The sequence below is a fragment of the Penicillium pulvis genome, assembly GCF_028828015.1.
Source record: "Penicillium pulvis strain IBT 33274 chromosome Unknown contig_10_segment0_segment0, whole genome shotgun sequence".
NCBI classification, from domain to species: Eukaryota; Fungi; Ascomycota; class Eurotiomycetes; order Eurotiales; family Aspergillaceae; genus Penicillium; species Penicillium pulvis.
Genome location: NW_026643071.1, coordinates 2,833,284 through 2,859,413, shown reverse-complemented (window position 1 = coordinate 2,859,413; position 26,130 = coordinate 2,833,284). Strand labels below are relative to the sequence as shown.

The 26,130-nt window shown below is 49.4% G+C and overlaps 10 protein-coding genes across 10 annotated transcripts; 5 read left to right on the top strand and 5 right to left on the bottom strand.

Annotated features, from left to right (window-relative positions):
* Positions 1–118: 118 nt before the first annotated feature.
* N7503_001093 (uncharacterized protein) lies at positions 119–328 on the bottom strand (the record flags this gene model as incomplete). Its single annotated transcript, XM_057060654.1, has 1 exon — positions 119–328. The coding sequence occupies one exon, from the start codon at positions 326–328 to the stop codon at positions 119–121; it is 210 nt and encodes a 69-aa protein (XP_056927577.1).
* Positions 329–335: 7 nt separating this feature from the next.
* Positions 336–2,782, bottom strand: N7503_001092 (uncharacterized protein; the record flags this gene model as incomplete). Its single annotated transcript, XM_057060653.1, has 7 exons — positions 336–1,037; positions 1,099–1,200; positions 1,257–1,367; positions 1,426–1,536; positions 1,595–1,831; positions 1,978–2,408; positions 2,467–2,782. The coding sequence occupies 7 exons, from the start codon at positions 2,780–2,782 to the stop codon at positions 336–338; spliced, it is 2,010 nt and encodes a 669-aa protein (XP_056927576.1).
* A 773-nt stretch (positions 2,783–3,555) lies between these two features.
* N7503_001091 (uncharacterized protein) lies at positions 3,556–7,116 on the bottom strand (the record flags this gene model as incomplete). The annotated part of the gene is made up of 1 exon (XM_057060652.1): positions 3,556–7,116. One exon carries the CDS (start codon positions 7,114–7,116, stop codon positions 3,556–3,558), a length of 3,561 nt encoding a protein of 1,186 aa, XP_056927575.1.
* Positions 7,117–10,825: 3,709 nt separating this feature from the next.
* N7503_001090 (M20 family metallopeptidase) lies at positions 10,826–12,231 on the bottom strand (the record flags this gene model as incomplete). Its single annotated transcript, XM_057060651.1, has 4 exons — positions 10,826–11,049; positions 11,114–11,241; positions 11,290–12,062; positions 12,127–12,231. 4 exons carry the CDS (start codon positions 12,229–12,231, stop codon positions 10,826–10,828), a joined length of 1,230 nt encoding a protein of 409 aa, XP_056927574.1.
* An 867-nt stretch (positions 12,232–13,098) lies between these two features.
* N7503_001089 (uncharacterized protein) lies at positions 13,099–13,495 on the top strand (the record flags this gene model as incomplete). The annotated part of the gene is given in 2 exon segments (XM_057060650.1): positions 13,099–13,454; positions 13,471–13,495. The coding sequence occupies 2 exon segments, from the start codon at positions 13,099–13,101 to the stop codon at positions 13,493–13,495; spliced, it is 381 nt and encodes a 126-aa protein (XP_056927573.1).
* A 1,249-nt stretch (positions 13,496–14,744) lies between these two features.
* On the top strand, positions 14,745–16,578 carry N7503_001088 (major facilitator superfamily domain-containing protein; the record flags this gene model as incomplete). The annotated part of the gene is made up of 4 exons (XM_057060649.1): positions 14,745–14,891; positions 14,955–15,025; positions 15,075–16,272; positions 16,333–16,578. 4 exons carry the CDS (start codon positions 14,745–14,747, stop codon positions 16,576–16,578), a joined length of 1,662 nt encoding a protein of 553 aa, XP_056927572.1.
* An 822-nt stretch (positions 16,579–17,400) lies between these two features.
* Positions 17,401–19,061, top strand: N7503_001087 (DUF4246 domain-containing protein; the record flags this gene model as incomplete). Its single annotated transcript, XM_057060648.1, has 3 exons — positions 17,401–17,448; positions 17,499–18,467; positions 18,519–19,061. 3 exons carry the CDS (start codon positions 17,401–17,403, stop codon positions 19,059–19,061), a joined length of 1,560 nt encoding a protein of 519 aa, XP_056927571.1.
* An 804-nt stretch (positions 19,062–19,865) lies between these two features.
* On the top strand, positions 19,866–21,077 carry N7503_001086 (glycoside hydrolase family 28 protein; the record flags this gene model as incomplete). The annotated part of the gene is made up of 3 exons (XM_057060647.1): positions 19,866–20,090; positions 20,150–20,569; positions 20,619–21,077. 3 exons carry the CDS (start codon positions 19,866–19,868, stop codon positions 21,075–21,077), a joined length of 1,104 nt encoding a protein of 367 aa, XP_056927570.1.
* A 388-nt stretch (positions 21,078–21,465) lies between these two features.
* N7503_001085 (uncharacterized protein) lies at positions 21,466–22,415 on the top strand (the record flags this gene model as incomplete). The annotated part of the gene is made up of 2 exons (XM_057060646.1): positions 21,466–21,715; positions 21,853–22,415. 2 exons carry the CDS (start codon positions 21,466–21,468, stop codon positions 22,413–22,415), a joined length of 813 nt encoding a protein of 270 aa, XP_056927569.1.
* A 938-nt stretch (positions 22,416–23,353) lies between these two features.
* N7503_001084 (acyl--CoA ligase) lies at positions 23,354–25,171 on the bottom strand (the record flags this gene model as incomplete). Its single annotated transcript, XM_057060645.1, has 3 exons — positions 23,354–24,306; positions 24,366–25,001; positions 25,072–25,171. The coding sequence occupies 3 exons, from the start codon at positions 25,169–25,171 to the stop codon at positions 23,354–23,356; spliced, it is 1,689 nt and encodes a 562-aa protein (XP_056927568.1).
* Between the last annotated feature and the right edge of the window lie 959 nt (positions 25,172–26,130).

Here is a 26,130-nt window from a genome sequence, read left to right as displayed (position 1 = left end):
CGGGGATCAAATCCGTTGCCCACAAAGCTATCGTACAAACCGTCCCCAGTTACAGGGGACCACCTTCAAACTCCATCATCCCTCCTGCACCCTCGACCACTTCCACGTCTCAGCATCTTCACGCATAGCGTTCATCGATGTTGAGCCGGCTCAGAGGCCAGGACACACGGCGGATATGGCTCGCAGCCCGCCGGGTCGAAACAAACGGTGAGAGCGAAGGAAGGTCAAGGAAGCCGGGTGGCTCAGTGAAACACCCAGAGGCACCACTTATGGGTCGACGCATCTCCTCACACTCAAAGAGCGTGAGGGCGGCCGCCTCTGTGGGCATGGGCACTTCAAAGGCCGAAGTCTTCTTCAGAACGGGTGTGACAGGCCCGGGCGGAGTAGGAGTAGGGGGGGAGGGGCGGGGGAGGTGAAGACTTCTTGCCCGACTTCTTCTTGGCCTTCTTCTTCTTCTTCTTCCGAGTGCTTTCCACCGGCGTTGTCAGCCTCGAGGCGGACTCGGCCACACTCTCGGGCTTCGGGGTGGGCTGCTTGTCGGCAGCTACCACACTCTCCAGCACCGAGGTGGGCTCCACCACTTCCACCTTCTTGCCCTCGGGGACGAACGCCGCGGTTGACATCTTCCCAGGCTCCAGAACCTGCGATTTGGCCACAGGTCGCTGGTCCTCAGCCTTCAGATTCTGCTGCTCATACCGCCACTGCTCTGCCCACCAAGGCTCCATAGGAGCAGGCACTGGTGGGAAGGGGTAGTTGCAGTACTGTGGGTAATGGTAACAGCAACAGAATCGAAGACTGCCCACGCACTCGGGGCACCAACATGACTTTGACGGTTGGTGCTGTGTGCAAGGTGGGTAGAAGAGACAACTCAGGACGGTGTCGTCTCGCTCGAGGGTAGCCACGTCGACAGGCTCCATATGACCGTCCTCACGCTGCCAACAGAAATATGACTTTCCGTGGCAGGTGATATGCCAGTATGGTGGGTATGCTGGACACATCGTGAGGTCGAAGTCGGCATATGTAGCGGCTTCGGCGGGCTGTAAACAGAGTTGTTAGGACAATTGAACGCATAATGAAATGGAGAAAAGCATAACATACCTTCGTGGTGGGTGGTGCGGAGGGAGATGCCGCAATCTCCATCTCGACAGAAGTCACATCACCAGTGACCGCGACCTCAGCAGAAAAGACTGCTGGGGTGGTCTGGAAATCACGTTAGTAATTGAGACCAAATAGGGAAGCAAAAAGCAATAGCATACCTCGAAGGTGAGAGGTGACCCTGCCAAGAGAGATTGCGGCATCCCGAACTCGACGTCGACCGCAACGTCACCAGTGACCGCGACCTCGACAGCAGGAGCCGTCTTGGTGGTCTATAACAGTCATGTCAGTTAATATATCAGTATTGAAGGCAAAGTGAGCTGAACGTACCTCGAAGGTGAGAGGTTGCGGGGCCGGAAGAGAAGCCAGGGTCTCTGACTCGGCATTCACCACCACCTCACCAGTAGCCTCGACCTTAGCAAAAGAAGCTGCCAAGGTGGCCTGTGAGTTCAAGTTAGTATAAAGGACGTATCAGGTTAGCAAGAGAGCTACAACATACCTCGAAGGTGAGGGGGGTTTGCTGGGCCGAGGGAGACGATGACATCTCTCCGGTGACCGGTGTATTGATCACCGTCGACGTCGAGGAAGGTGTTTGGGGTTGGTCGAGACCCTCGTCGGTGGAGGGCCCCGCCGGGGTGGTGGTGGTGGTGGTGGTGGCAGCAGCGGCCATCTTGCTCGCCTTTCTCTCTGCCTTCTCCTTCTTCTTCCCCTTCTTCCCCTTCTTGCCTTTTGTTTTCTTTGAGGGAACAGAGGGTATTGTTGAAGGGGAAGGGGGGTTGGCGGCAAAGAAAGAGAAGACATGGGAGAAAGAGAAAGGGGATTGATGGGAGGCGCTGCTGCAGAGGGGGGAGGCGCCGAGGATGGCGGATAGATGATGATAACCGGAACAGCGTTGATGGGAAACGCGTCGGTAGAGGGAGATGGAGAGTAAGGAGGAGGAGAAGCAAGAACTGGCTTTGTGGCAGTAGTTATGGGTTCAAAGGGACCAGTGTAAGCACGCAGGTTATCAGTTTCACTGTAAGCAGGTGGTTCGGATAAAGGTCCGGTGTCGCCAGGTGGGATGTTGAGGTATGGAAAGTCAGGGAATGAAGGAATGGACAAGGTTCTAGAGGAAGAGGTTTTGTTCCCTTCAAGGTGAGTTGTTGTATGGTCGTGTAGGTCGTCGGCCTCTGAAGGTGAACTGCCAGGCTCAAGAACCTTACGCAATAACTCCACTGCTTCCTTAATGATAGTATGTTCCCGACCCTCACCAGGAACCTCTTTCATCCCACGCTCATTTCCATCCTTGCAAAATATCCAGGTTGCATCCTCATCTGTATATGAATTAGCATTTGCTGGTAAGTTGTGGAAATAGTATACTGAGTAACTTACCAAAATGGGCTTTCACATCAGCTAGATGAGCAGGAATTTCGTCTTTCTTAACAGCACAATCAAAGCTCCCCGCTGAAGGATTTATTGGCTGAAATCCATGTATCCTGTTGTAGCTCCATCTGGTAGTGCGAAACCCATACTTTTCTTCAAGGTTGAGGATCTCTCGTAGAGTCCAGTCACATTGTTTGGGAAGTTGCCGCACGCCCCAGTTCGCAAGGCTATCGGCTGTCATTCTACTTAACCAGTGCATTCTTTCAGGAGAATCAAAATATGATGAGTCTAGATCACGCACAAGGCGAGAAGAAGCTGGAGCCATATTGAAAAGAAAAAAAGAAAGGACAGAAGGGGGCTCGAAATGGGAAGCGTAGTCACGTGCGTGGTGGTAGGCAAGGATAGTGCGTGGAAGGAGAAATCGTGGGCCGGAGTAATGTTCTCCCGGAATATTAAATAGTAGGGGAATTGGTCTAGCCCGATCTGGTTAAAGGTACGCATGTATATTTGCAAATTCCACGGCCTCACTCCAGGAATTCAATGCAACACTAACACAGAATCAATTGTATCGCCCTTAATTCCATACATAGGTTTTCAATTCACTGTTTAACGGTCCAGTCTCAGACCTGGTAGAATCCTCCGTTAGTCTGATTGTCCAATATGCATGCCAACTTTCAAGGGCAACCCATTGCACGTGATGCGTAGATCCGTCAATCACCACTTGCATTTCTCGACGTTCAAATGTAATACATATACCTATTACCATTGGGCGCAATTCTGGATAAGCTTACAAACTTTACGGGACAGGCACCTTTGATCTTCTGGATAATTCATTATTCACAGGGACTATATGTAACATGGAACTGGAAATACACCTGGTTGCACCTGCTCTGGATATTGAAAACAAAAAAAAAGCAAAAGGATGGTGCATGATAGAAGACAGACGCTCGTAAATGCACCCAGATGGTATAAAGGTCGTGAAATGTCAAGTCAAAGAAATTAGACCAATGAGGTCTCTCGCATAATGAGGGAAATGGATATGTGCTTCGGGACGATAAAGACACAAAGAAAAGGCAATATAAAGAATGGCTCTCGGGATTAGAACATGCCACCATCAACAGGAACAGCAGGAGGTGGGTAGTGTGGGATATCGGGGACAGGACTCATTGCCTCTTGACGGGCCCGCTCACCACCCTCAATCGACTTCTTGCGAAGACGGCTGCGCGATCGAGGGCGCTTCTCATCATCTGGGAAGACGCTTTGCTCATCATTAATGCTAGGAGCAGGGGATGAGACACGCGAATCGGCCTTGAATGCGGAAAGAATGGTCTGGGTGCCCCGGCGACGGCGGGGGTTCATCGGGGGCACTGGGGGAGTCGCAGTCGGGGCTGGACCTCCTGGAAGACCAACTGTGGGGACATTGGAAGTACATGAGACGAACGTCGGCTCGGAAATGGTCTTCTTGTTCACTGGTCGCTTCTGAAGCATATTACTGCCCGGGCCACGTTGGGGCAGGCTTTGTGAGCTGGCCGCAGCGAGACTGGCTGTTGATTGATCCGAGGGAATCTCATTCAGCGGAGGAGTGGCGTTGGCCGAGTAAGCAGGGGTAGCAGGGCAGGGACGGGGCGGAGCACCAATCATAGAAGGTGGATGAGATGCCTGGTTGAATTGGAATGGTCGTTCGTACTGGAAACTAGGAGTTCCGGATCGGCTAGCACTGCGATATCTGCCCGATGCGGCCGAAGCAGATCGGTCGAAAGGAGCATGCTCTGAGGTCTCCATGGATGGACGGGTCGAGCCAGCAACTGAAGCAGGTGTTGGTGGCTCGAAGTTTTCAGGGACAACAAAGTTCTCATGGGCGATGACCGCACCCTCCTCCACAGTTTCGAGATCATCTCGGTCGCGGTATCTGGTGCGACTTTTGGATCTTCCGGAAGCATCAGAGCTCGAGCGATCTCTTGGGGCCCGGAACCCAGGCTGCGGGGACGTGCCACGACTGCGGCTTGACTCTCGAGATGCGCTACGACTGAGAGTAGGCATGCGAGACCGGAGGGAACGTTCTGAGACTTGGGGAGCGCTAGCATTGGAATGGCGGCTGAAAAGAGATGGCCGTTCCTCGCGCGGCGAATCTTCTGTACCAAGAGAAGGAGTAGAAGAGCTGTAACCATATAGATCATGCTTAGAGACGCCTTGCTTGCTTGATTTGTGCTTCAATAGGGAGAAAGCGTTGCCAGCCTTGATCTGGGAGTCGGGGGTTTGTCGACCTGGAGTGGGGCTACTAGAGCGACTTTCGCTTTCTGCGACACTTCTGAGCTTCTCTTGGATCTTCCGGCGTCGCTCAGCAATCTCCATAGCGAACTCTTCACGCTCTCTTTGAGTCTCGGTGCTTCCATCTCGACGGTGGTGGTTTGCAAGCTCGTCCTTCCAAGACGGAACATTCTCTGAAATAGCGCCATCGGAGGAGTCTTCACTGCCACGGCTAGCTGTGACCTCGGCGGACTGTCTAGATGAATCCCGGGTGCTCGAGGTTTCTGGCTCGGTCAGCTCGGCAACAGTATCGACGTGAGCCTCATTCTCTGCCGTGGGGCTGGGCTGGACCTCAACAACAGACACTTGAGGCTCAAGCTTCTTCAAGTCTGACTCACCCACGGGCAATGTTGGGGACTGGGAACGGAAGATTGAAGATTTGTCACTGGCAGACCGCAAGTGCGACCGAATACCATCCATGCCGAATCCAGATGGTTGGATGGTCGGAGAGTCTGGACGTTCGGGAGTCACAGAGCCAGCGATGTCAGAGGGCTGTGTCTCTTCCGGAATTTCGTTCTCGTCGATTGGTTTCAGGTCACCAAGATCGGAGTACCGCACTTCTGGCAGAGTTTCAAGAAGGTCCCCTGTGGGGGTAGGCGGCTTAGGTGTAACGCTGGGGTGGTAGAGGGCGTTACCGTAATCCGTGGCTGCAGATGTCACTGAAGACATTTCATACGAGCGGCGATCATCTCCTTCATCTCCCGAATCGCTCGTGGTCGAGGCAGCATAGAAAGTTCTGCTACCAGGTACACGGGGAGACGCTTCCACGCTCTCCATGCCATGGTGCGCATCACTGCTGTAGTGCGAGGAGGCTGACTCGGCTCTGGAGCGGTAGCTGGACTTGGAAAGTCCGCGGAGACGGCCTGGCTGGTCGGTTGGCATGGCACGAGGGGGCGAAGCAGGTCGTCGGGGAGGAGGGGTGTCTCGGCCTTGGTGCAACTGGAGCTGGCGGCGAACGAACTGCTGCTCATCAAAACCGGTAGCTGGTCTGTTGAACAGACCCATTGCTGTTGCTTTTCCGTGGTCTTCTGGGTTCAGTGCTGCAGCCAGCAAGGAGTGACTATCGTCGGTCTCGCTAGAAGGGGGGCTCAGTGGAGGGGCACCGAAAGAGGATCCTGTTGGGGAAATGCGCTCCTTAGGAGGCAGTTCAATGTAAGGCTGTTGCTTTGGCGAAGTTGCCGATGAAGGAGGACTGTTGGGCCCAGGGCCAGATGGCTCAGCAATAGCAAGTTTTTGCAGTCGGTCACGAAGGTTGGAGGCGCTCCTGGAGTAATTGCGGTTCAAAGGCAGAAGATCCGGAGTACCAGATCGCTGACGACTGAGGCTTTCAAGGCGATGCAAGGTCGAGTTTTGTTGATTTTGCACGTTCTGTGTCAGACCCTGGCCATACAAACGACGAGATCGAACCGAGCCAGTTCTTGGGTTCGACATGCCAGAATGTGGGCGGGCATCCATTTGGAATTCTGGAGTTGGAGCGGTGTGCGGTGGGCCTGTTGGCTGCAGGTGAGATGCAATGGATTGAGACTCATCAATCGAAGTCGCTGCGGTTGAGAAGCGTGCATTTGCTGTGGGGCCAGATGCAGTTGATGATAAGGTGGTCCGATTTGCAGATGAAATAGAAGGAGTGTCTTCGGAGTCCGGTGTAGCGATGTCGAGAGCCGCTGCTTCTGCTGCTGCCGCTGCCTCTCTATCTTGCTTTTCTTGCAGTCTCATCCGCTGGAAAGCAGACATGTTCAAGTCATGATCATATACTGCTTTGCCCATTCCTAGCGGGCTCTCAGTGGCGGGTGAAGACCCCCCGGGAGACCGCACTGGAATGCGGAATACTTTCTGACGACCACCAAACAAATTGTTTCCTTCGGCTCGACGAGCTCGGCTCATGATGCTCCCATTATGTGATCGGTCATCGTCGGTTCCGTAACCTCCATCACCACCAGATGCATAAGAGTCGGTACGGCCCAAGACCATAGAAGGTCGGCTGCCGTCAGTTGAGGAAACTTCGTCAATATCTGTAAGCATTGCTGGGCTGTGTCCAAAGAGGTTCAATCGCGAAGCTCGCTTGGGGAACAGGACGCTGTCGTCACTAGCTTTGCCGATCTTGGAGGCCGGGTCGTCCTGTTCTCTCAACATACTGAACCGAGCAGAAAGCTTTGGCATGAGCAGACTGGTCCGGAAGTCGTCTGATGGTGGAAGAGCGTCCGCTAAGAGGTCCAAATTTGGTAGCTCCTCCGCTGAATCCTTCTTTTTCGACAGCTTCAAGCTGAATGGAGATGTGGATGGACCATTCTCTAGCTCGTTCAGTGTGTCCTTGACCTCCTTCGCCTTTTTATTCTTGCGAAAGCGGTTCATCATCGGATCGGTTTGTGGGATTTTATGATAGGGGAACGAGCGGGTATAGTTCGTATTGCGGGTTGAACGACGGGCAACGAGTGACTACCGACTGGCAGAGCACATTAGTCTCTGGGATTGTAGATATCTCCTTCCCAGATACTCACTATGCAATGCTTATCCACGTATACAAAAGAGCGGCATGACCATTAAGCGCCAGGTCAAGTTGGTTGGAGGAAAGAGCTGACTCCTGAATGGGAAATTGTGTGTGTAAAGAATAATCCCCGCGATTGATCTATTCTTATTCGCGTTCCGTGGATGGGCAAGCAGGATTGTAGGGGGTTCGAGCACCAATCAAATATAGCTGAGGGGGCGAAGTGGCCGGCGAATTGGATTGATTGATCACACGAGGAAACGAGTGGGCGGGATAGGAGTCGGCGTGCAGGTAATGATCGGGGGCGTCTGAGTTGGAAGTGCAATCGATAGGTTTAAAGAGCGTGAGGAATAGCGATCAGTAAAAAGGAAAAAGAAAAGTCAAATATGACAGGACGACCTCATCAAGGAATGCGATGATTGGAGATTGAGAATGGGGAGAAAAGTGTCCAGGTACGGGTAACAAGGCTGTATTGACTGTATGACGCTAGAAAAATCACAGAAAAAAAAAAATCCCAAAAGTCAAAATTGACTTAAACAAAAAGGGATCTGGATCCGGATCGTCCCCGATATGAGTGTCCACCTGTTCTACAACTCGATCGATTATGTTGTGCACATGAAGTTTTGAGCAACAAGTTGTTTATTTACCATGCAATGCCCATGAGGTAGGGACTACCCGAAGGTGCATCCATGGATACGATTGAGGGGAGTCGAGACATGGAGAAGAATACAGTACAATACTTTGATTACATCACAATATCCTACTGTTTTATCGAGAATTATTAAATAATAACCCCGTGGACCCAATGACTTACGGGTCCCTTGCAGGATGTCCAATGATACCGTAAATACGCTGTAAGTTTCCTCGTGCGGCATGTGGAACCTGGGGCTGAGCGCCACTGCAGCATCCCCGTCGCGTCCAATGATTGTGATGTTTTATCTTCATAATTAAGGATGGAGAGGTTACCCATACCGGCGCGGGGCTTGTTTACTGTTGAAAGTTAATTTGATATCCCCCATCTCTTTCATTCGGGAGTTCATAGCCGGGAATTGCATAGAAAAAGGAAGGTCAATTTTAAACCACTAGCTTGTTTCCGAGAGTCTGGGCACGGGAACCCTGCCAATGCGAACTGGATTGACCGATCTCCAGATGGATAGACAAAGCAGCTGATCTCAAAACCGATAACTTCGGTACAATCGGTGGGGACTTTGACCAACACTGCCCACACTATCCATGGCCCATGATGCATGAAGTATATCTCATTCCCCTTGCAGGGCGGCAAACTTGAACAATGCAATTGATCTCGGCCATTCGTCCATCAGATGGCTTGCAGGGTATCTTCAGCCACCTGCAGGCCAGCTCATGAATAAAAATACATCTTAGCCACTGTAATCTTCAGGTTATTTCTCCGAGAGTCTCCTGCGTCGTGCAGCACGGTTGATTCCGTCGCGCATATTCTACATGCTATTGACATGCTGTGCCACGCTGGCAGACGCCCATGCCGTAGATCCTACGCGGGTCGCAGTATTTGCAAGGAGAGCAACCGGTCACCTGAATCCATGGGAGCTTCGCACGGTGAAGAGCCCTCTTCGGCGCTACAGGGAGAGTAATTGCTTGTTTTGATTTCTCTTCCGACGCGACCCAGGTGTTGCATCATCGATTAATGAATATGCATCCAGAATCCGGATCTCATCCCAGCCCTGGTGGAACCTATGAGATCATGAGCACGGACAAGAATAAGAGCAGATAATCTAACGGAGAAGGCTAGAAGGAGCAAACTTCGTTTAGCGCGTGGCTCGCGTTATTTTGGAGCCAAGATTGACAGCCGTTGTTAGGACCCAGCCCGTAAGCTTTGCCCAGGTATTCTGGATCCCGCGGACAACCTTCTCCTCTCGTAGTGGTGGACCGAAGAAAAAAAGGGCAATAGTGGAGCAGACAAATTCGCTTGGGTAAGAGGGACTAGTGCGTCGCTGTTGGGTCCACACAGTCAGCTTGCTCCCGCATCGCCGTTGTTTTTGTTACCTCCACGCACCTGACCCATCTGCCCAAATCATCATAGTTTGGGCCTAAAGATTGCCTTTCCACTTCCCCGGGGCCGTGGATTGGCTGGCGAAACGGTGCCCCTGACTAGTCTTAGAGCGGAATCCTTTTGTAATTCTGATATGCACATGCATGATTCCTCTGCACCTCTACTTCTCTGATCCAGCCAGATTTGTGATATTGTGTTCAATAGACTTTCTCAAATCATCATGATTTTATGATTTGTAAAAAGGGGAGCTGAAGGAATTGGATTTTAAAGCTCAAAGTACCTGCAGCTGTACCTGGTGGGGCAGCCGGTATTGACTCCACCCGGTAACGATACACAAAAGTACCTTCCATTTCCCGATACTCGCACTTGCAAAACGGCCCAGAGTCGAGGCTCTCCAGCTCGATATTAATTTCCGATCTATCACACTTCTCGGAATATTGATTAAATCGATGTGAAATCTCGTATTGAGCCCTCGCTAAAAAGTCAGTATCTATACTTCGCGAATCATGAATTCATGGATCCGTTGAATCTTTGATTCTTGAATATTGATCGACGGGAGAGCGTGCATATCGATCGGTCTTCGAGCTCTAGGGCCCAGATCCAGCGATTTTGTGTTCTTGCAAAAGTCTAAGAAGATTGAGGAGGAACGTTGGGGCCGGAGGTATGATCCAGTATGGTGGGTGCCAGGCCACCAATCCCAATTTCTGGCTCCGCCCTAAGGGAAGATTGTAATTGAAGGCCCCGCGCCGTTGTTTCAAGTGTGCGATCAATTATTTCTGGCTGATCTTTTGGTGGGCGACCTTGTATTCTGATTGGAGTTCTCGCTTATCGGAATGATCTTCCTGAATGCCATGCGGTGCTCAATTGTGAAAGACATGATCCCAAAGCCCTAGAGATCATCGGGGGGTGAAATTGGAACGGCCGTTGGTTGAATAATGCCCTGTTGGTTCCCGCTTTTTCCAAGGACCGGAATGATCCTCCAGAGCCTCTTTCGATTGGAGGATAATTAATTCCAAACAGACACAAAATCAAGAAAATCTAGAACGTTGAAGCTCCCATATAATATTCCAAGGTTTAAATGTGTTTCCAAGGTCTCGATATTAAAATCACAGGATTCATGAGCGGATACAATCCGATGTCCTGCAATTGTTTGAGTTGCCCGATATATAATTTCCTGTTGCCCCGGTGGAGTAGTCAACAGTTCAAAATGCACTCGTCCAAGACTACGCCTCACTTCTGAAAATAGGTCAACTTCTCTGCATCTGCATCTATATTTTGGGCTCCCAGGTATAAACATTGAATTGAAACACATGGTATCTATAATTGCCCCTTTGCAAGGGGTACACATGTGACATAATCATGACGTAATATACGCCCAGAGTTAGGCCCACTAGGTAAATCTCAGTCCGGGGTCAATACACTTATGATTGGCTGGATATCATCACGGGATTTTGATCGGTCCCTAGAATACAAAGTGAATTTAGGTCCTGATTCCAATGTTCAAGCCTCAAGGTAATGTGGCTTTCCATGGATACTTTTATAACATCAAGTCATTTGTTTGCATGTTCGTCCCAAGCCTGCTGTCTCAGTTCGGGATCTGCCAGAATCTGATAACCGGCACTTGCAAGACCCTTTCCAACGTCTAATGCGCGCAGAAACGAGTCGTATGTGCCTGCTGCCTCTGCAAATCCAGATGTATGCGGTCCGGTAACACCCCCTGGGGTAGGGATAACAAACATCGGGTGAATACCGGGGATCTCGTGGGTCACGTTTCCTAGAAGCAGACAGATTTAAAAATACAGCCATGCAGCCACTTGACTTGAAAAGGGAAACGCTACCTTGATCAGTTGAGCCTCCAATACTATCTTCCAATTTGTGTTGAAATGTTTTCCCCATGACTCGCATGGAGTCACTGAAGACCCTTGCAATCGTCTCATTGTTTCGTAGGTTTTTGTATGCTCGATCCCTGACTGAGGTTAGCCTGATCAACAAGATCAACAAAGGTTGGTCTCACCATGTCAATTCAACTTTGCATCCGGCTGCCTGCGCGCCGCCGTGAATGCAACCTTCAAGTCGTTTGCAAAGCGTTTCCAGTTCCGCATCGGTTGCAGCCCGCGCATAGAGTTCCATCTCCGCAAGTCCCGGAATGATGTTTGGTCTTTCGCCACCATTGCTGATTATGCTGTGAACACGTTCCGTCAAGGGAAGTTGCTGTCGGAGCATCGCAATGTTATTGTATGTTGCAACAACAGCGTCAAGTGCATTGATTCCAGCCCACGGAGAGGCTGCTGCATGGGCCTCCTTCCCATGAAACTTGATCTTGACCGAGTTGATGGCCAGAGTCTTTGGACAGCTGATACCATCGAAAGATTCAATATCGTTGGATGGATGGGCCATAAGACTAGCATCCACACCGCGATAGGCACCAGCATCGATCAAGTCGATTTTGCCACCACCTGACTCTTCAGCTGGGGTACCCAGCAGTCGGACCCGGCCTTGCATCCCCGTGTCTTTGATCACGCCTGCGGTAAATAGGAAGGCGGCGATTGAGGAGGTGGCAATGAGATTGTGTCCGCATGCATGATGGTATCCGTCACTTTCACAGGGGAGGGCATCGTATTCGGCGTTGTAACTTACGAGTCCTCCTCCGGTGCCGAACTCGACTTGAAAAGCTGTCGGGACTCCGTATGCGTGTGGCGTGACAGCATATCCAAGGCTTTCCAGTAATCCGCAGATGTTGTCGTGGGCTTGCACCTCTTTGTAATGTGGCTCGGGGTTCCCGTGAATCTAGTGGGGGGGATAAAATCTTAAAAAACTTACGAGCTCTCGAATGAGATATTCATCAACGTACCTGTTTATTCACACGCCATAAATCATCTTTGTGGGTGTCTGCCAGGCCATCTATTTTGTCCTGGATTTGACTGAGGTCAGCTTGTGCAGGGATAATAGTTCTCATGGCTTGCGATCCGGGGACAGTGTGTAGGGAAGCGACAAGAGAAATCATCGCATAGACTCACCTGGAACCCAATTTATAGGGCCGTACAGGACGGAAGGCATTGCAGCTCAATCTTTTCTAGACCATGTATGAAAGCCAACATGTACTTCGGGTTCGGAAATATGGGGCCGATCTGTGATTGGCTAATGCGGCAAATGGCTACAGATAACACGGAGTAAGTCGGTGTTCACCGCGTCTCCACACCTTATCACCTGGTCACTCCTCTTCTCTAAGCGACTTGACCTCGTCTAACTGTGCTAACCCGATTGATTACACAGACAGATAATTCAATATGTCGGGAAGACATGCCCCTCGCTCTAAAAATGGTCAGTATCCACTAGAATGCAATACACTCGTCATCTAACAGTTGTATAAACAGGCTGTTTGTCTTGCCGTGTGCGCAAATTGAAATGTGACGAACGGAGACCAGAGTGTCTGCGCTGTACTAGTGGTCATGTGAAATGTGATTGGGACTGGGTGCCGGTTCCTCGGCGATCAGCACGCAAAGCAGTAAGACAGCGCGGGAAATGTCGCTCATTACAACCTTTGGTCCACCATTCTTCGCCTGTTATGACAGGAAGTTCCGCTTATAAGATCAACCTAAGTCATTCCATCTATAATTACGAGCCTTCTCTCACGAGAAGCTTGGGGACCGACCATATCCCCCTACAGAACTCCGTCATACTTGGCCTTAAGGACCGGGAGCTGTTCCAATTCTTTCCTCGTTGCACTCTCACCTTCAACTACGGGAAAGCTTGGGAGTGGAGCGCTCCAGCGTACATTTACAAAGAAATAGCCAAATGCAACTCTAGCGTGATGCACATGATCATGGCTATGGGGGCAAAAGAACTTCAGCTACAGCAGAAGACACATCCACACAACGACAATCTTTTGACACCAATAGCAGAAGCGGGAGAAGTGCATTATTGTTACGCTCTAAGCGAATTGTCGCGACTGTTGCGTACGCCAGCACCGATGATGAACGAGACCATTGACGCGATCTTGACTCTCTTCTATCTCATGATATTTTACGAAGCACAATTTGGTAACAATAACGCCACTACGTCAATACACCTTCAGGGATTGGTGTCATTCTTTCGTAGCTCCAAACAGCTGTCCAATGGAAATCACTTATCAATCGACCGACTTCCTCCGCTGTCGCAGCAGTTGTTGCTTCTCACTCTGTAAGTCCCACTCTAGTCGACCCACCGACAATGGCTCATAGCAGAGATAGTGCTTGCAATTTGGGGATAATACCAGAGAGACCAGATGCCAAAGATTCATTCAAATACTTCCTCGGCGGCGAGAGCCCTGACATGTTCTATGACCAACTCTTCCAGGCAGCGCACCATACCTTACCCCGAGTCTGGGACACTCGGTACCCAGCCGAACAACTTCTTGATGACCTTGAGAACCTTAGGGCCCTGGATTTCATTCATGAGTGTAGTAAGCTTCGGTTCAAAGTGGAGATCCTGGATCAAAGCTCACAAGACCTGCCCTTAAGCATCTCCCATATGACAGGCATACGTGAACACTTACGACGGACCAGGGAGGTATGGACATCTCCAAATATGCATCCTCGGCCAAGGCAAACGTGCTAACCAGAGCAGAAATTTGAAGACATTCTGCGAATAGCTAAGCTTGCACAAGTACCTGGCACTGTTTTGCGCCGTGTAGTGCGTACAACTTTAATTGCTGCTACTGATCTATACGGAATGGAGATATTCTGTCACCGAGTAGTTTGCCGTCAATTACCAGCGCACGACTGCCATCAGTCGTCTCTGAAAGATCTCATGGGAACAGCCAAGAAGACATTGGATATTGATATGCGACTTTTAGGACGCATATGCTGGCCCTTGCTTATGGCAAGTATGGAAACGAAAGACATGGCTCAACAGGCTTGGATCTGTAAGATATTTGGAGAAATTAGTGCCAAGCACGGGAGCCTATATGGCATTGAGAGGTGTTTAAACATGACATGATATTTGATACGATATGAATAATCAAGTTGATGTTTGCCTATGTCACTGTATCTTTAAATTTGGGGAGAGTCGAGTGATGATCATGTGTTAATACCTACCCTAGGCAAGTTCACAACTTATTGCATTTTATCTACTCTATGACACACAAGTATTGCCACTCGATCCGATAGGAAACGTAACCTATTCCGTAGGTTTCTAACGATTTCAAGATAGAAGTAAACTTTCGCGGGGAAGAACCGTGCACGGTCCACCCCTCACCATTTGCCGCATTGGCCAATAGGCACTCGCGCCAAGATACGCCCTCATAGGATACACATTATGTTGCTAATAGTCTGAAGGCTATCTATTCCCACCAGAGATAAAGAAACGCAACGGAGTACCACAGAATACGTTTAGCAATGGCCAAATGGTATAAAGACCGGCTCAATTCCTGAGTTCAGATCAAAGTCGCTGAAACTGTTCATCTCCTTAATCCATGCTGAATGAGCAAACATGGCCCTTGGCAGTGCAGTTAACCGTGATCCAGCCTGGCCGCCAGGTACCGCTCGAATTGAAAATTTACAGAGTACTGATTATGCGCACACCTATGGCGAGATAATCCTACAGCCTCGTCCCTCATCGGACCCAAATGATCCTTTAGTAAGGAGCTATCTTTCCCTTCTCTCTGCTTCGAGACAACATGCTGACATAGCGAACTCACAGAACTGGCCTTTATGGCGCAAGCATCTCAATTTCTTCCTGGCATCTTTTTATTCATTCATGGTCTGGGCGCTGTAGGTATACCCTGTCCTGTTTCTACCATGCTTTCGCTGACCGCCGAAGAATTGACGCCGCTACACCAACCTGGACAGATATGAACATCCAACTCGGCTTTAGCTTCGAGATACTCGACGACTCATATGCAGCCGGATGTGGAAGCTTATGTATCGGGGCATTTTTCATGATTCCCTTTGCCCTGGCATTGGGACGACGTCCTGTCTATCTGGTCAGCACCGCGGCGCAGCTCGCCATCTGCATATGGTCGGCAAAAATGCAAACAGTTGTCGATCTTATGATGGTCAACATTTTGAGCTGCTTTTTTGGCGCGCTATCCGAAGTCATTGTCCAGATGACTGTTGCAGATATCTATTTTGTTCACCAACGTGGGTTGATAAATAGTGTCTACGTCTGGTTCATGTACAGCGGTGCTAATTTGGCGCCATTGGCGGCGGGCTATATCACTATTGCTCAAGGGTGGCGGATGGTCTGGTGGTGGATGGCCATATTTTTTGGTGTCTGCTTTGTTGCTTTCGCTTTCTTCTACGAGGAAAGCTTGTACAAGATATCTGCTGGAGTGGTCGATGGTAACCCAACATCCGAGAGAGATTTCGAGACATCAGGGACATATGCAGCAGCCAAGGACGATGAGAAAGTTGACAAGGCTGGAGATTATTTGACACTAACTGGCTCCAACTCCCATACAGCGTTACCACAGATCGACATTTCTATCCCTAAGAAAACATACCTACAGCGTCTGGTGCCGTTCACCAGACCCCAGGGCTCACTACACCATTTTCTTCGGCATAGCTACCAGCCTTTCTTCATTCTGTTCACCATCCCATCCGTCTTTTTCATGGCCCTCATATACGGTGCTATGACAGCATGTTCAACAATCATGATCACCACTTTGTCATCATATATGGCTTTGCCACCATACAACTTCAATTCATCCCAGATAGGTCTCATGAGCCTCCCTCCATTCATTGGGACAAGCCTGGGAGTCCTTATAACGGGCCCACTGAGTGACTGGATTATCCTCTTCCTCGCAAGACGAAACAAAGGCATCTATGAGCCGGAGATGCGCCTCTGGGTCATTGCCGGCTTCATTCCTCTTGTCCCGGCAGGGATACTGATGTTTGGCCTAGGCTTGAGCAGGGGCGCTCCGTGGCCGGTCTTGGCCGTAGGATTTGCACTTTGTGCATTCGGAAATGCGCCCGCCAGCAGTGTTTCCTTAACCTATATCACTGATGCTTATGGAGAGGTATGAATCTAAACCTCCCCTGTCTGAAATGCTGAGTCGTTCTCTAATAATCCCTTTTAGATCGTTGCCGACTCACTGATTGGAGTCAGTTTCATCCGCAATCTTTTTGCAACTGCTTTGGTATTTTCTCTTACACCGTGGATCGAGGAAGTTGGCCTGGAAAACGTGTTTGTGACAATTGCAGATTTGATGACTGCCATTCTGCTTGGCACCTTCGGGTTTATCGTTTACGGGAAACGACTGCGACATGTAATGGCTGATAGATACCAGTACTATGCTGAGAGACAGCTGGACTTAAGACATTGAGATGTGTATCCTTTGAATACAGAAACAGGGTCCTATTTCAAAAATTTTATTTCTTGCAAAACTCCTACTGTCAAGATTCGCCAAGCCCTCTGCTGCCTAGTGCCTACCAGGCTGCGCTTTGGGTGGATCCTTATGTACTGATATCTCACTCACGTGATCAACGCTCGGCAGTGGAAGTGATCACTAAAGCAGCAACAGCAACAACCTGATACTATATGCACTTGTAAGTAGGTACGTGAGTACGTAAGTCTACCTTATATATGGTTCAAACTATTTACTTTGCTCGATTCAAGTCAATGAACTCTGAATGAGTTGATATCAAACTGCCAAGTCTAGTTTTGTAACAGGCCCTTATTTCAGGTTAGCGTAAATCTAGGCGTCCTCTCTAGTCGCTACTGTAGCCTGCACTGTTTTTGCATCAATACTGCCAAGATGCTGCGTCTGCGTCTCTTGAAAAGACTATATAGTCAGGCTCATGCAGCTAAATTCAATACAGTTGCAAACCCGCGACTCAACATGTCAGGAACCAATTTCGACCCGGTCGCGAACCCGCGACTTGAGATGCCAGGATTCAACGTCCATCTCTATTACAAGGTCAGGATCCCCCTCTTTGATTGCAGAACCTGAAGCTGATACAGAAGCCCCAGAGTAACACAATTCCTTGGTCTGCAAGGCATGAGGAAGTAGAATTTGAGAATGCCTTAGACCCAAGCTACTGCAATAGCGAATGGACGCGGTAAGTACTGGCCTTGAAATCGCGTCCAGCTCTGGGACTGACGGGTTCGTTGCAGCCTTCTTTTTACTCACAGAGAAATCTTGATGATGCGAGTGATGAATAACATATCCGACAAGCCTGCGTGGGATAAAAAAGTTTGTTCTGGTTGCGTCTGTATTATGATTTCTGTTCTGACTCTCCACAGGTTTTTGACGAGCAAATCACTGCCAAATGGCGTGAAGAGGTCTCCCAAAGTGGCCAGGATGTATCCTCTAGGATGATGGATTGGATAATCGACGAGCTTCAATGGAAAGCTAGAATCCATCAAGACAAAGGAGCCATTTACGTCTTCGATTCTGGCGTGGTCAAGTCTGACATTGCGATCTCTCAGCAGATCCAACAGGCTTTGAAAGACGCTGTCGCCCCCTTGGAAAATATACCCGAAAATGACAAAGACTACCATCCAGGCTCTGATCAGAAAGTTGTTGACCTGGTCCATCCTTCGTTGTTCCCAGTTATCTACGGCCGAACCCGTGTTCTACCAGACCGTGTGATTGGCCTAGGCGACTGCCTCGGTAGTATGGGAGAAGGTGAACCGATCCCAGTCCCATTAGAGAAAGATTCAAGCATTCCGCCACTGCCATCAGACAGGGGTGAGAGTCCCACGGTTATGAGCCGAAAATTCCAATGGCTCCCCTGCGACGTCGAAATGACAAAGGATGGTGGTTCTCGAATCCTATCGTACATCAACAACGCTCATCCTATCAAACACCGAGCGCTATACGAAGTCGTTGAAAAGATCATTGCGCAAACGATTCCTCTCTGGAACATGAGTCTGACAAACAGAGATTCCGATCGCCGACACAGAATCGAGTACACGGGAGTCGAGTACGGTGAACCTCTCGAGCCGGAGCCAACGGTGCCAGAGGGAGACTATGATGAAGACAAACATGGTGAGGACCATTGGGCTTGGTTAGCTTCCAGACCGATCAAGCAGCCCGAGCCAGGCCGGTTCGATAGAACGTACACGCTAGATTACTACGACAAAGCCGTTAATCTGCGAGAGCAATTCAAGGACCAGAACCTCCAGGTGATTGTGAAACTAGCAAATATCGAGCTGACACCGGAGAAGCCCGACTATGAGGGTGGCACCTGGCACATAGAGGGCCAATTGGTTAGCAACTTTCTTCCTCCTAATGCCTCGTTCTTTGCTAAAATCCATTAGAATGAACGAATTTGCGCATCGGCAATCTACTACTACGACAGTGCCAATATCACAGAAAGCACATTGGCCTTCCGCCACCGAGCTATGGATGATTTCTACGGATTCGACTATGAGCAAGACCTCCACGAATTCTTGCAGGTCGTCTACGGATTCCCACCCGGAACCGACGGACACAACGTATCTAACAAGACTCAACTCGACGGAAACGTCGTCTGCAAAGAAGGCCGATTGATCACGTTCCCGAATACTCTGCAACACTGTGTCTCTCCATTTGCACTGGCAGATCGGACCAAATCGGGACACAGGAAGATTCTTGCACTGTTTCTTGTGGATCCTCACAGGCGGGTCATCTCGTCTGCAAACGTTCCTCCGCAAAGAGAGGATTGGAGGGAGGACAAAGGTGATTCGGAGATGATTGGGTCGTTGATGACGATGGATGAGGCGAAGGAACATAGGCTTGCGCTGATGAAAGAGCGAAGTGTTCGGATGAAGGATAATAATCGCGACTTTGAAAATGGGGAGTTTTGTCTTTGTGAACATTAATAAACGGAAAGCGTGATAGGCTGTACAGCATACATTGTCAATTACATCTCAATCCTGCAGCGATTTATTTAATCTAGCTTCTCCTGAGTCAGGGCGGAGTTTGGGTATTCGACCATTATTTGACTTTACCTGGTTTTCTCAGATAAATGCTGCCATTGACATCACTGGTAAGCAATCAATATAGATTGCCCGGACAAGTCTTCTCCCAAATGTCTTACTAAAGAAGTTAAACTCAGCCACACTCAATTACCCCAAACTAAGACATGCTTTATATTGATTGAATGATAAGCCAAGCATTGCCCCACCCTCAAGCGCATGCTTGTTCACAGGTCTAGGTGGATAAAGCCCATTGGTTCAGAATGCAAGATGATCTGATGGTGAAACTGTTCATCCCGACCGAGACCTTGATTTTACCGATTATCTTCCGAAATTCAGGAGCCATTTCCACTTTTCCCCTGACATCCATGGAGATCGGCTCGGGACATTACCACATAAAGAAAAGACTATTCTTCACAAGGTTATGATAGACCGTGTGGAGTGTCTGTCAGGGCTTCGGTTAGATGAGTTCATAGATTGTGCCTGAGTAGAATGCGAAGAGTCTCGGATGGACGGGACGATCCTTTGTCAATGTTTCATGTTATGGAGGCTAATATCACGACTCCTACATATGCTGAGATGCTGCTGCGCCTAGTTGTTTCTTGTTCTCTTCAACCTTCATTCTCTCCTTTCTCTTCCCTTTTGTTAATTTGAGCTAGACTCAATCTTCGTTCTTTATACCGTCTGTTGATCAGACCAATATACAATATGCGCACTTCTTTGATGTCCATGCTGGCCCTGGGCGCCACCATGGCAGCCGCTGCACCGGCTCCTTCTCGTGTCTCGCAAATGAAGAGAGCCACCTCCTGCACTTTCACCTCAGCTGCTAGCGCGAGCGCTAGCAAGAAGTCCTGCACCACGATTGTGCTAGATAATATCGAGGTGCCTGCCGGTGAGACACTTGACCTGACAGATCTGACCTCCGGTACTAAGGTATGACCCTATCAATCTACCCCGGTGCCTTAGCCAGGACCTAACACTATTCCTTAAAGGTCATTTTCGACGGCGAGACCACCTTCGGATACGAGGAATGGGATGGACCCCTCATTGAGATCTCGGGTTCTAACATCATTGTTGCTGGCACCTCCAACCACACTATCAACGGTGGAGGAGAGCGTTGGTGGGATGGCGAGGGTACTAACGGTGGCAAGACGAAGCCCAAGTTCTTCTATGCCCATGACCTGGATGACTCAACCATCACCGGTCTGAACGTCAAGAACACGCCCGTCCAGGCCTTCAGTGTCGAGTCGAACAACCTCGTTCTCAACCGAATCACGATTGATGACTCCGATGGAGACGCGAATGGTGGACATAACACTGATGCTTTCGATGTCGGCGAGAGCAACGGTGTGACTATTCGCAACGCTGTTGTGATGAACCAGGATGATTGTCTGGCAGTCAACTCTGGCACAGTAAGTACACCCAAAAGAAAACTTGATTGACTTAGCTGATACTCTCTAGAACATTGTCTTCACCGGTGGTACTTGCTCCGGTGGTCACGGACTGTCCATTGGCTCCGTTGGCGGACGCTCCGACAACACTGTTAAGAACGTTACTATCTCCGACTCGACTGTGAAGAACTCTGAGAACGGAATCCGTATCAAGACCAACTCTGGAACCACTGGCTCCGTCTCTGGTGTTACCTTCTCCAACATCAAGCTTTCAGGCATTACCGACTACGGCATCGTTTTCGAGCAGGACTACGAGAATGGCGACCCAACTGGCACTCCAACCGATGGTGTTCCCATCACCGACCTTACCGTGGAAAAGATCACCGGTACCGTTGAGAGTGATGCGACCGAGGTCTATATCCTTTGTGCTGATGGGGCCTGCTCTGACTGGACTTGGTCTGATGTTAGCGTGACTGGTGGATCGGCTAGCGATGAGTGTGAGAATGTGCCATCTGGTGCTTCTTGCTAAATATCCTAAATGGACTAGTCAACTTGGATTTGGTAATTAGGTGTTGTTGGATGAATGGGTCCTGTTGGATTCCATACTGTCTACTTCGTCTGGGCCCACTGGACCGCGATCAGCTCATGAAGACCATTGATTCCAGCTAGCGAATTGAATAAAGACAAAGATCATTCCGAAGAATCAATTTTGCTTTTTTCGATGATTGTTCAAGCTCACTACTTCGTACATATTACTATACCCGAATCTCGATTATAAATCCAATCAGATCCTTGTACAACCCACAACGTCATAGCTGAATGAAGCTCCCCGCAGAGCTTCCGAGACATCCATTGACCTCCCCACCTGTACTTCTCCCAACAACTTCTCTAAAGAAACAGACTCAACTTTGTCAAAAATGCACGTTCTTCTTCTCGGTGGCCATGGCAAAGTCGCCCTATACCTAACCCCACTCCTCCTCAACCGTTCCTGGAGTGTCACCAGCGTCGTGCGCAACCCCGACCACGAGAGCGAGATCCTAGATCTCGGCAAGGGTCGCAAGGGCAAGCTTAGTGTCTTGATCTCCAGTCTGGAGAACGTTAAAAGCGCCACGGATGCCAAGAAGATCCTCGACTCGACTAAGCCAGACTATGTAGTTTGGTCGGCTGGTAGGTGCCCCTCACCCCACTTCCCACAAACCCATGGGTTCTATCTAGATGCAGAGAAATGCATATAGAACCTGGGAGTCGCTACAAAAATTAAAAACCGAATAATACAACTCAAACAAAACTGACAATTACAACAGGAGCCGGCGGAAAAGGCGGCCCAGCTCGCACAATAGCAATTGACCAAGAAGCAGCCAAACACTTCATTGAGGCTTCATTCGCTTACCCAAGCGTCTCCAAATTTTTAATGGTCTCCTGGCTCGGCAGCCGTCGCAAACAACCAAGCTGGATGACCGACGACGCCTGGGCAAGCGTCATGGCCGCCAAAACCGAGATTCTTCCCACTTACGCCGCAGCCAAGCTGGAGGCAGACGAGTACATGACCGCTCTCGCCGCAAAGCGCAAGCAAGAAGACCCCCGCCCATTCCAGGCTATTAACCTGCGACCTGGTGGCCTGAAGGATGATCCTGCGACGAGGAAGGTGGACCTTGGCATTACTGGTCAGGCTAAAGGCACCGTGACGAGGGAGGATGTGGCTATTGTTGCGGATCAGTTGCTTGCTCGGGCTGATGTTGAGGGGTGGATTGATCTTGTTAATGGCAATGTTGAAATTGAGGAGGCCGTGGAGAAGGTTGCTGCTGAGAAGATTGATGCTGTTGCGGAAGAGGATGTTGATGAAATGGTGAAGAGGTTTTTCCCTTGAGTAGTTGAATGTTTGCCTATTCAAATGGCTTGATTGGCCTTTTGGCCCTGACTACCAATGTATTCAAACTCTATGATTTAGTTTATACAAGAAAAATTATTTTGGAAAAAGGAAAGAATACACACGGTCAACGTTATTGATCGTCCAGCAAGACAAAGTCTGAATAGTGTCAAAAGGTGAGTTGGTGGAAAGGCACCTATGGAAGGGACAGAGCAAGTCTTGGTGGAAGAAAGACAAGCAACAAAGTCTGAATAGTATCAAAGATCAAAGAAGCAAAAAGCAAATGCCCGCGTTGGGCACATGAGCCAGGTGACCTCCAACCTCACCTAGACCACTCATGTGGGCAACGTATGAGCCAGGGGATCCTTCGTCACTCACTACCATGTTGGTCCGCCAGTCAGTCAGGGTTATGGATCGCGTCAGAATCACCTGACTTGACACTCATTACCACTAGGCCATCTAGGGGGGCTTGATTACTCTCCCTTAAAAAAATAATAAAAAAAAGGGATATAAAGGAACGGAGCTAACGAATTGAGTGTTTCAAGGACTTTGACCCACTTCCTGTGGATTTTTTGCTTCAATGTCTAATATGCAGATATTTCATGTCTGCTTCAGTTGCATTGGCTTTTATTTGGTGGGATTTGCTTTGTTTTCGAGCTGAAAATGTCGTGGCTTGGTATGCAATCTGGGAATCTCGTTATGTATGTGACTTCGTATACAAATGAAGATTTTTAGATTTAGAGCGAGGGAATCTAGTTTCCAGAGATCCCACGTTCGATTCTTGGCACGACCAATTAGATCTTTCTTTCATTCTAGAATTGGAATTACAAAGTAGAATGCTTCACCTATTGCTCTTCTAGTCATGTCCGTAGCTTGGAGTAGATGGTGTTGTCTTGTGTACATGTTCAAAATTTCAATTTCTATCAGTGCATGAAAATCTAAAGTTTGGCCTTGGGGCCCTTCAACTCATCCTTGAATTGCTGCTTCAGCATGCGGCGAAGGATCTTCCCACTAGGGTTCTTAGGAATCTGATCCACGAACCGCACACCACCACGTAGACGCTTGTGGTGAGCAACCTTGCTATCCAACCACTTAACAATCTTGGCAGCCTCATCCTTCTCACTAGAACCAGAGGACTTGCTCTTCGCACTGCGAACCACGCAAGCCATCGGAACCTCGGATCCATGCGCTTCGCTCTCAAGACCAATCACAGCCACATCATCAATCGCCTCGTTGTCCACCAGGAGTCCCTCCAACTCAGCAGGAGGCACCTGGAAGCCCTTGTACTTGATAAGCTCCTTCACTCGATCAGTGATGAAGAAGTTACCCTTGGCATCCTGGTAGCCGACGTCACCAGTTCGGAACCAGCCGTCAGCGGACAGACACTCCTTGGTTGCATCCGGGTTCTTGTGGTATCCCATAAAGACATTCGGACCACGGAGGTAAAGCTCGCCGACCTCGCCGACATTAACCTCTTTGGATTCAGAGCCATCCTCCGGCATAGTCATATACTTCGCCTCCATATTCGGCATCAAGCGACCCACAGAGCCAATGTGCTCGCGCCAGTCCTCCCATCGCTGCGAATGAGTAGTAGGACTGGTCTCACTGAGTCCGTAGCCCTGCTTAATACCAACCTTGATGCGCGAGTATACACTCTCCACCAGCTCCTGGGTAAGTGGTGCAGCGCCAGAGTTCATCATGCGCAGGCTGGAAAGGTCGTACTTTTCAACCACCGGGTGCTTGCCCAGCAACAGCACTACGGGGGGCACGATATAACTAAATGTGGCACGATAGTTCTGAACGTGTGCGCACCAGCTCTCAATGTCGAATTTTGACATGACGATCAGGTGGTAGCCCTTGTACAAAGCCTGAGTGATCAGGCAAGTCAATCCTAAATCAGCAGTCAGCGACTCAGTCCAAGCTTTTTACTCAGTAATCCATTGATCGTACCGTAAATGTGATAGAATGGCAAAAATGCCAGAACACGATCTCCCTTGCCATCCGGGCCACCATTCCAACTCAAATTACCACCTTCACCGGCAACCTGCTGCATAATATTGGCAACGATATTTCGATGCGACAGCATAACACCCTTAGGAACACCAGTGGTACCAGAAGAGTAAACCAAGAACGCGACATCAGACTCAGGCGAGATCTTCTGTTTGCGATACCGAGTCGCACGAGAGATATTAAGCACCGAGGTAAAATGCTTAAACCGGGCTTCCGGGTCACGCTGGTCACCAAGCAGGATAATGTGATCCTCACGGATCCCGGCCTTTTTCGCGGCTTCTTTAGCAACAGACAGGACGGCGGGCTGGGTCGCGAGGACCTTTGCGCCGGAGTTTTTTAGTTGGAAGGCTAGTTCCTCGGCTGTGTAGGCTGGGTTTGCGGGGGAGACGACTCCGCCGGCCCACAGGGTTCCCCAGGTCAGGACTGGGGTGTCGATTGAGTTGGGTGTGAAGAGAGCAAGGACATCGCCTTTCTTCCAGTCATAGGTGGCTTTGAGGCCTTTACCGAATTCCAGGGAGGCATCCTTGAGGGTCTTGTAGGTGTAATGACGTTTAGTTTCGGCGTCCTGGTAGAGGACTGGAGTTCGTGCGGCGTCAGTAAGAAGACTTGATGGTTCACAATGGGCTCGTAGCGGTATGCATCTTACTCTTGTCATCAGGGTATGGCCGGTCCTCTCGTTCGAACAGGAAAGACCAGAGGTCGACGTTGGGGATGTCGACCGGGGGATAATTGGAGGAAACAGGCATATTGCGGGGAAAAGCCAAGCGCGCAGATCCGGGGTGAAGGAGGGTCAGGGTTCAAAATCGACAGTTCAGGTGTGTTACAAGAAGAGCAGAAAGTATCTTAGATGTAGAGAAGAGGCTTGCTTTTTACTCCGCAGATCTCGGTACTTTCGGTTTCGGGGTAAGCCTCGGTCCATTGTTAGTTGGATTCGGTATACCCGAAGTAGCCTCCACTTTGGTACCGGGGCAGCGGGGTCCGTGGGTTGGGATTGGGGTTGGGATTGGGAACGTCATATGTAGAAAATATTACTCTGCAATTTCCAAGTTCAATGGTTATAGTCATAATCACTAGTAAATAGTATCTGCTGTAGAAATCATGTTCTTGTAGACATGCGTTATTCTTTTAGTGGGGTGAGATACGCCGTTTGCAGATCACTGCAATTTTCATGGATATATATAGTTGCTTTCCCGAGGTCAACTGAGGCCTTGCATTGGCCTTTTCTCAAGTAGACACTCTGCGACTACATATTACTCAACGGGTCTTCTGATTTACAGAATCTTACTCAGAAGGGACCTGGGATTACCTATCCACAAACGCTGTTGTGTCTCGTAGACTGTAGCATGAACATCGTAAGTCACACCTTAGGTTTAATCACCAATGGTTTTGCATTGCGGCAATACCCAAAAGAAAGAACGTACAATACTGGTATCGCGCCAGTAAAGGTTGCAATGGAGTACCTAGGTACAGACCTCAGAATTGGAGATTCCCGGTGCAGCGTTGTATAAATAAAGATACTACTGGATCTACGGTACGATGCGACAGAAGTGAAATTTATCATATCGTGAATTTCGCCCTCCTTAGCTACATGACTGTAGCCAAGGAGAACATTGTTTTGCTTCGTCAGACTCAACGAAAACCGGAAGGAGATACATCTCCAATTTTTTATGCCGACAAGATCTTAAATTGAGCTGGAAACAGCTGG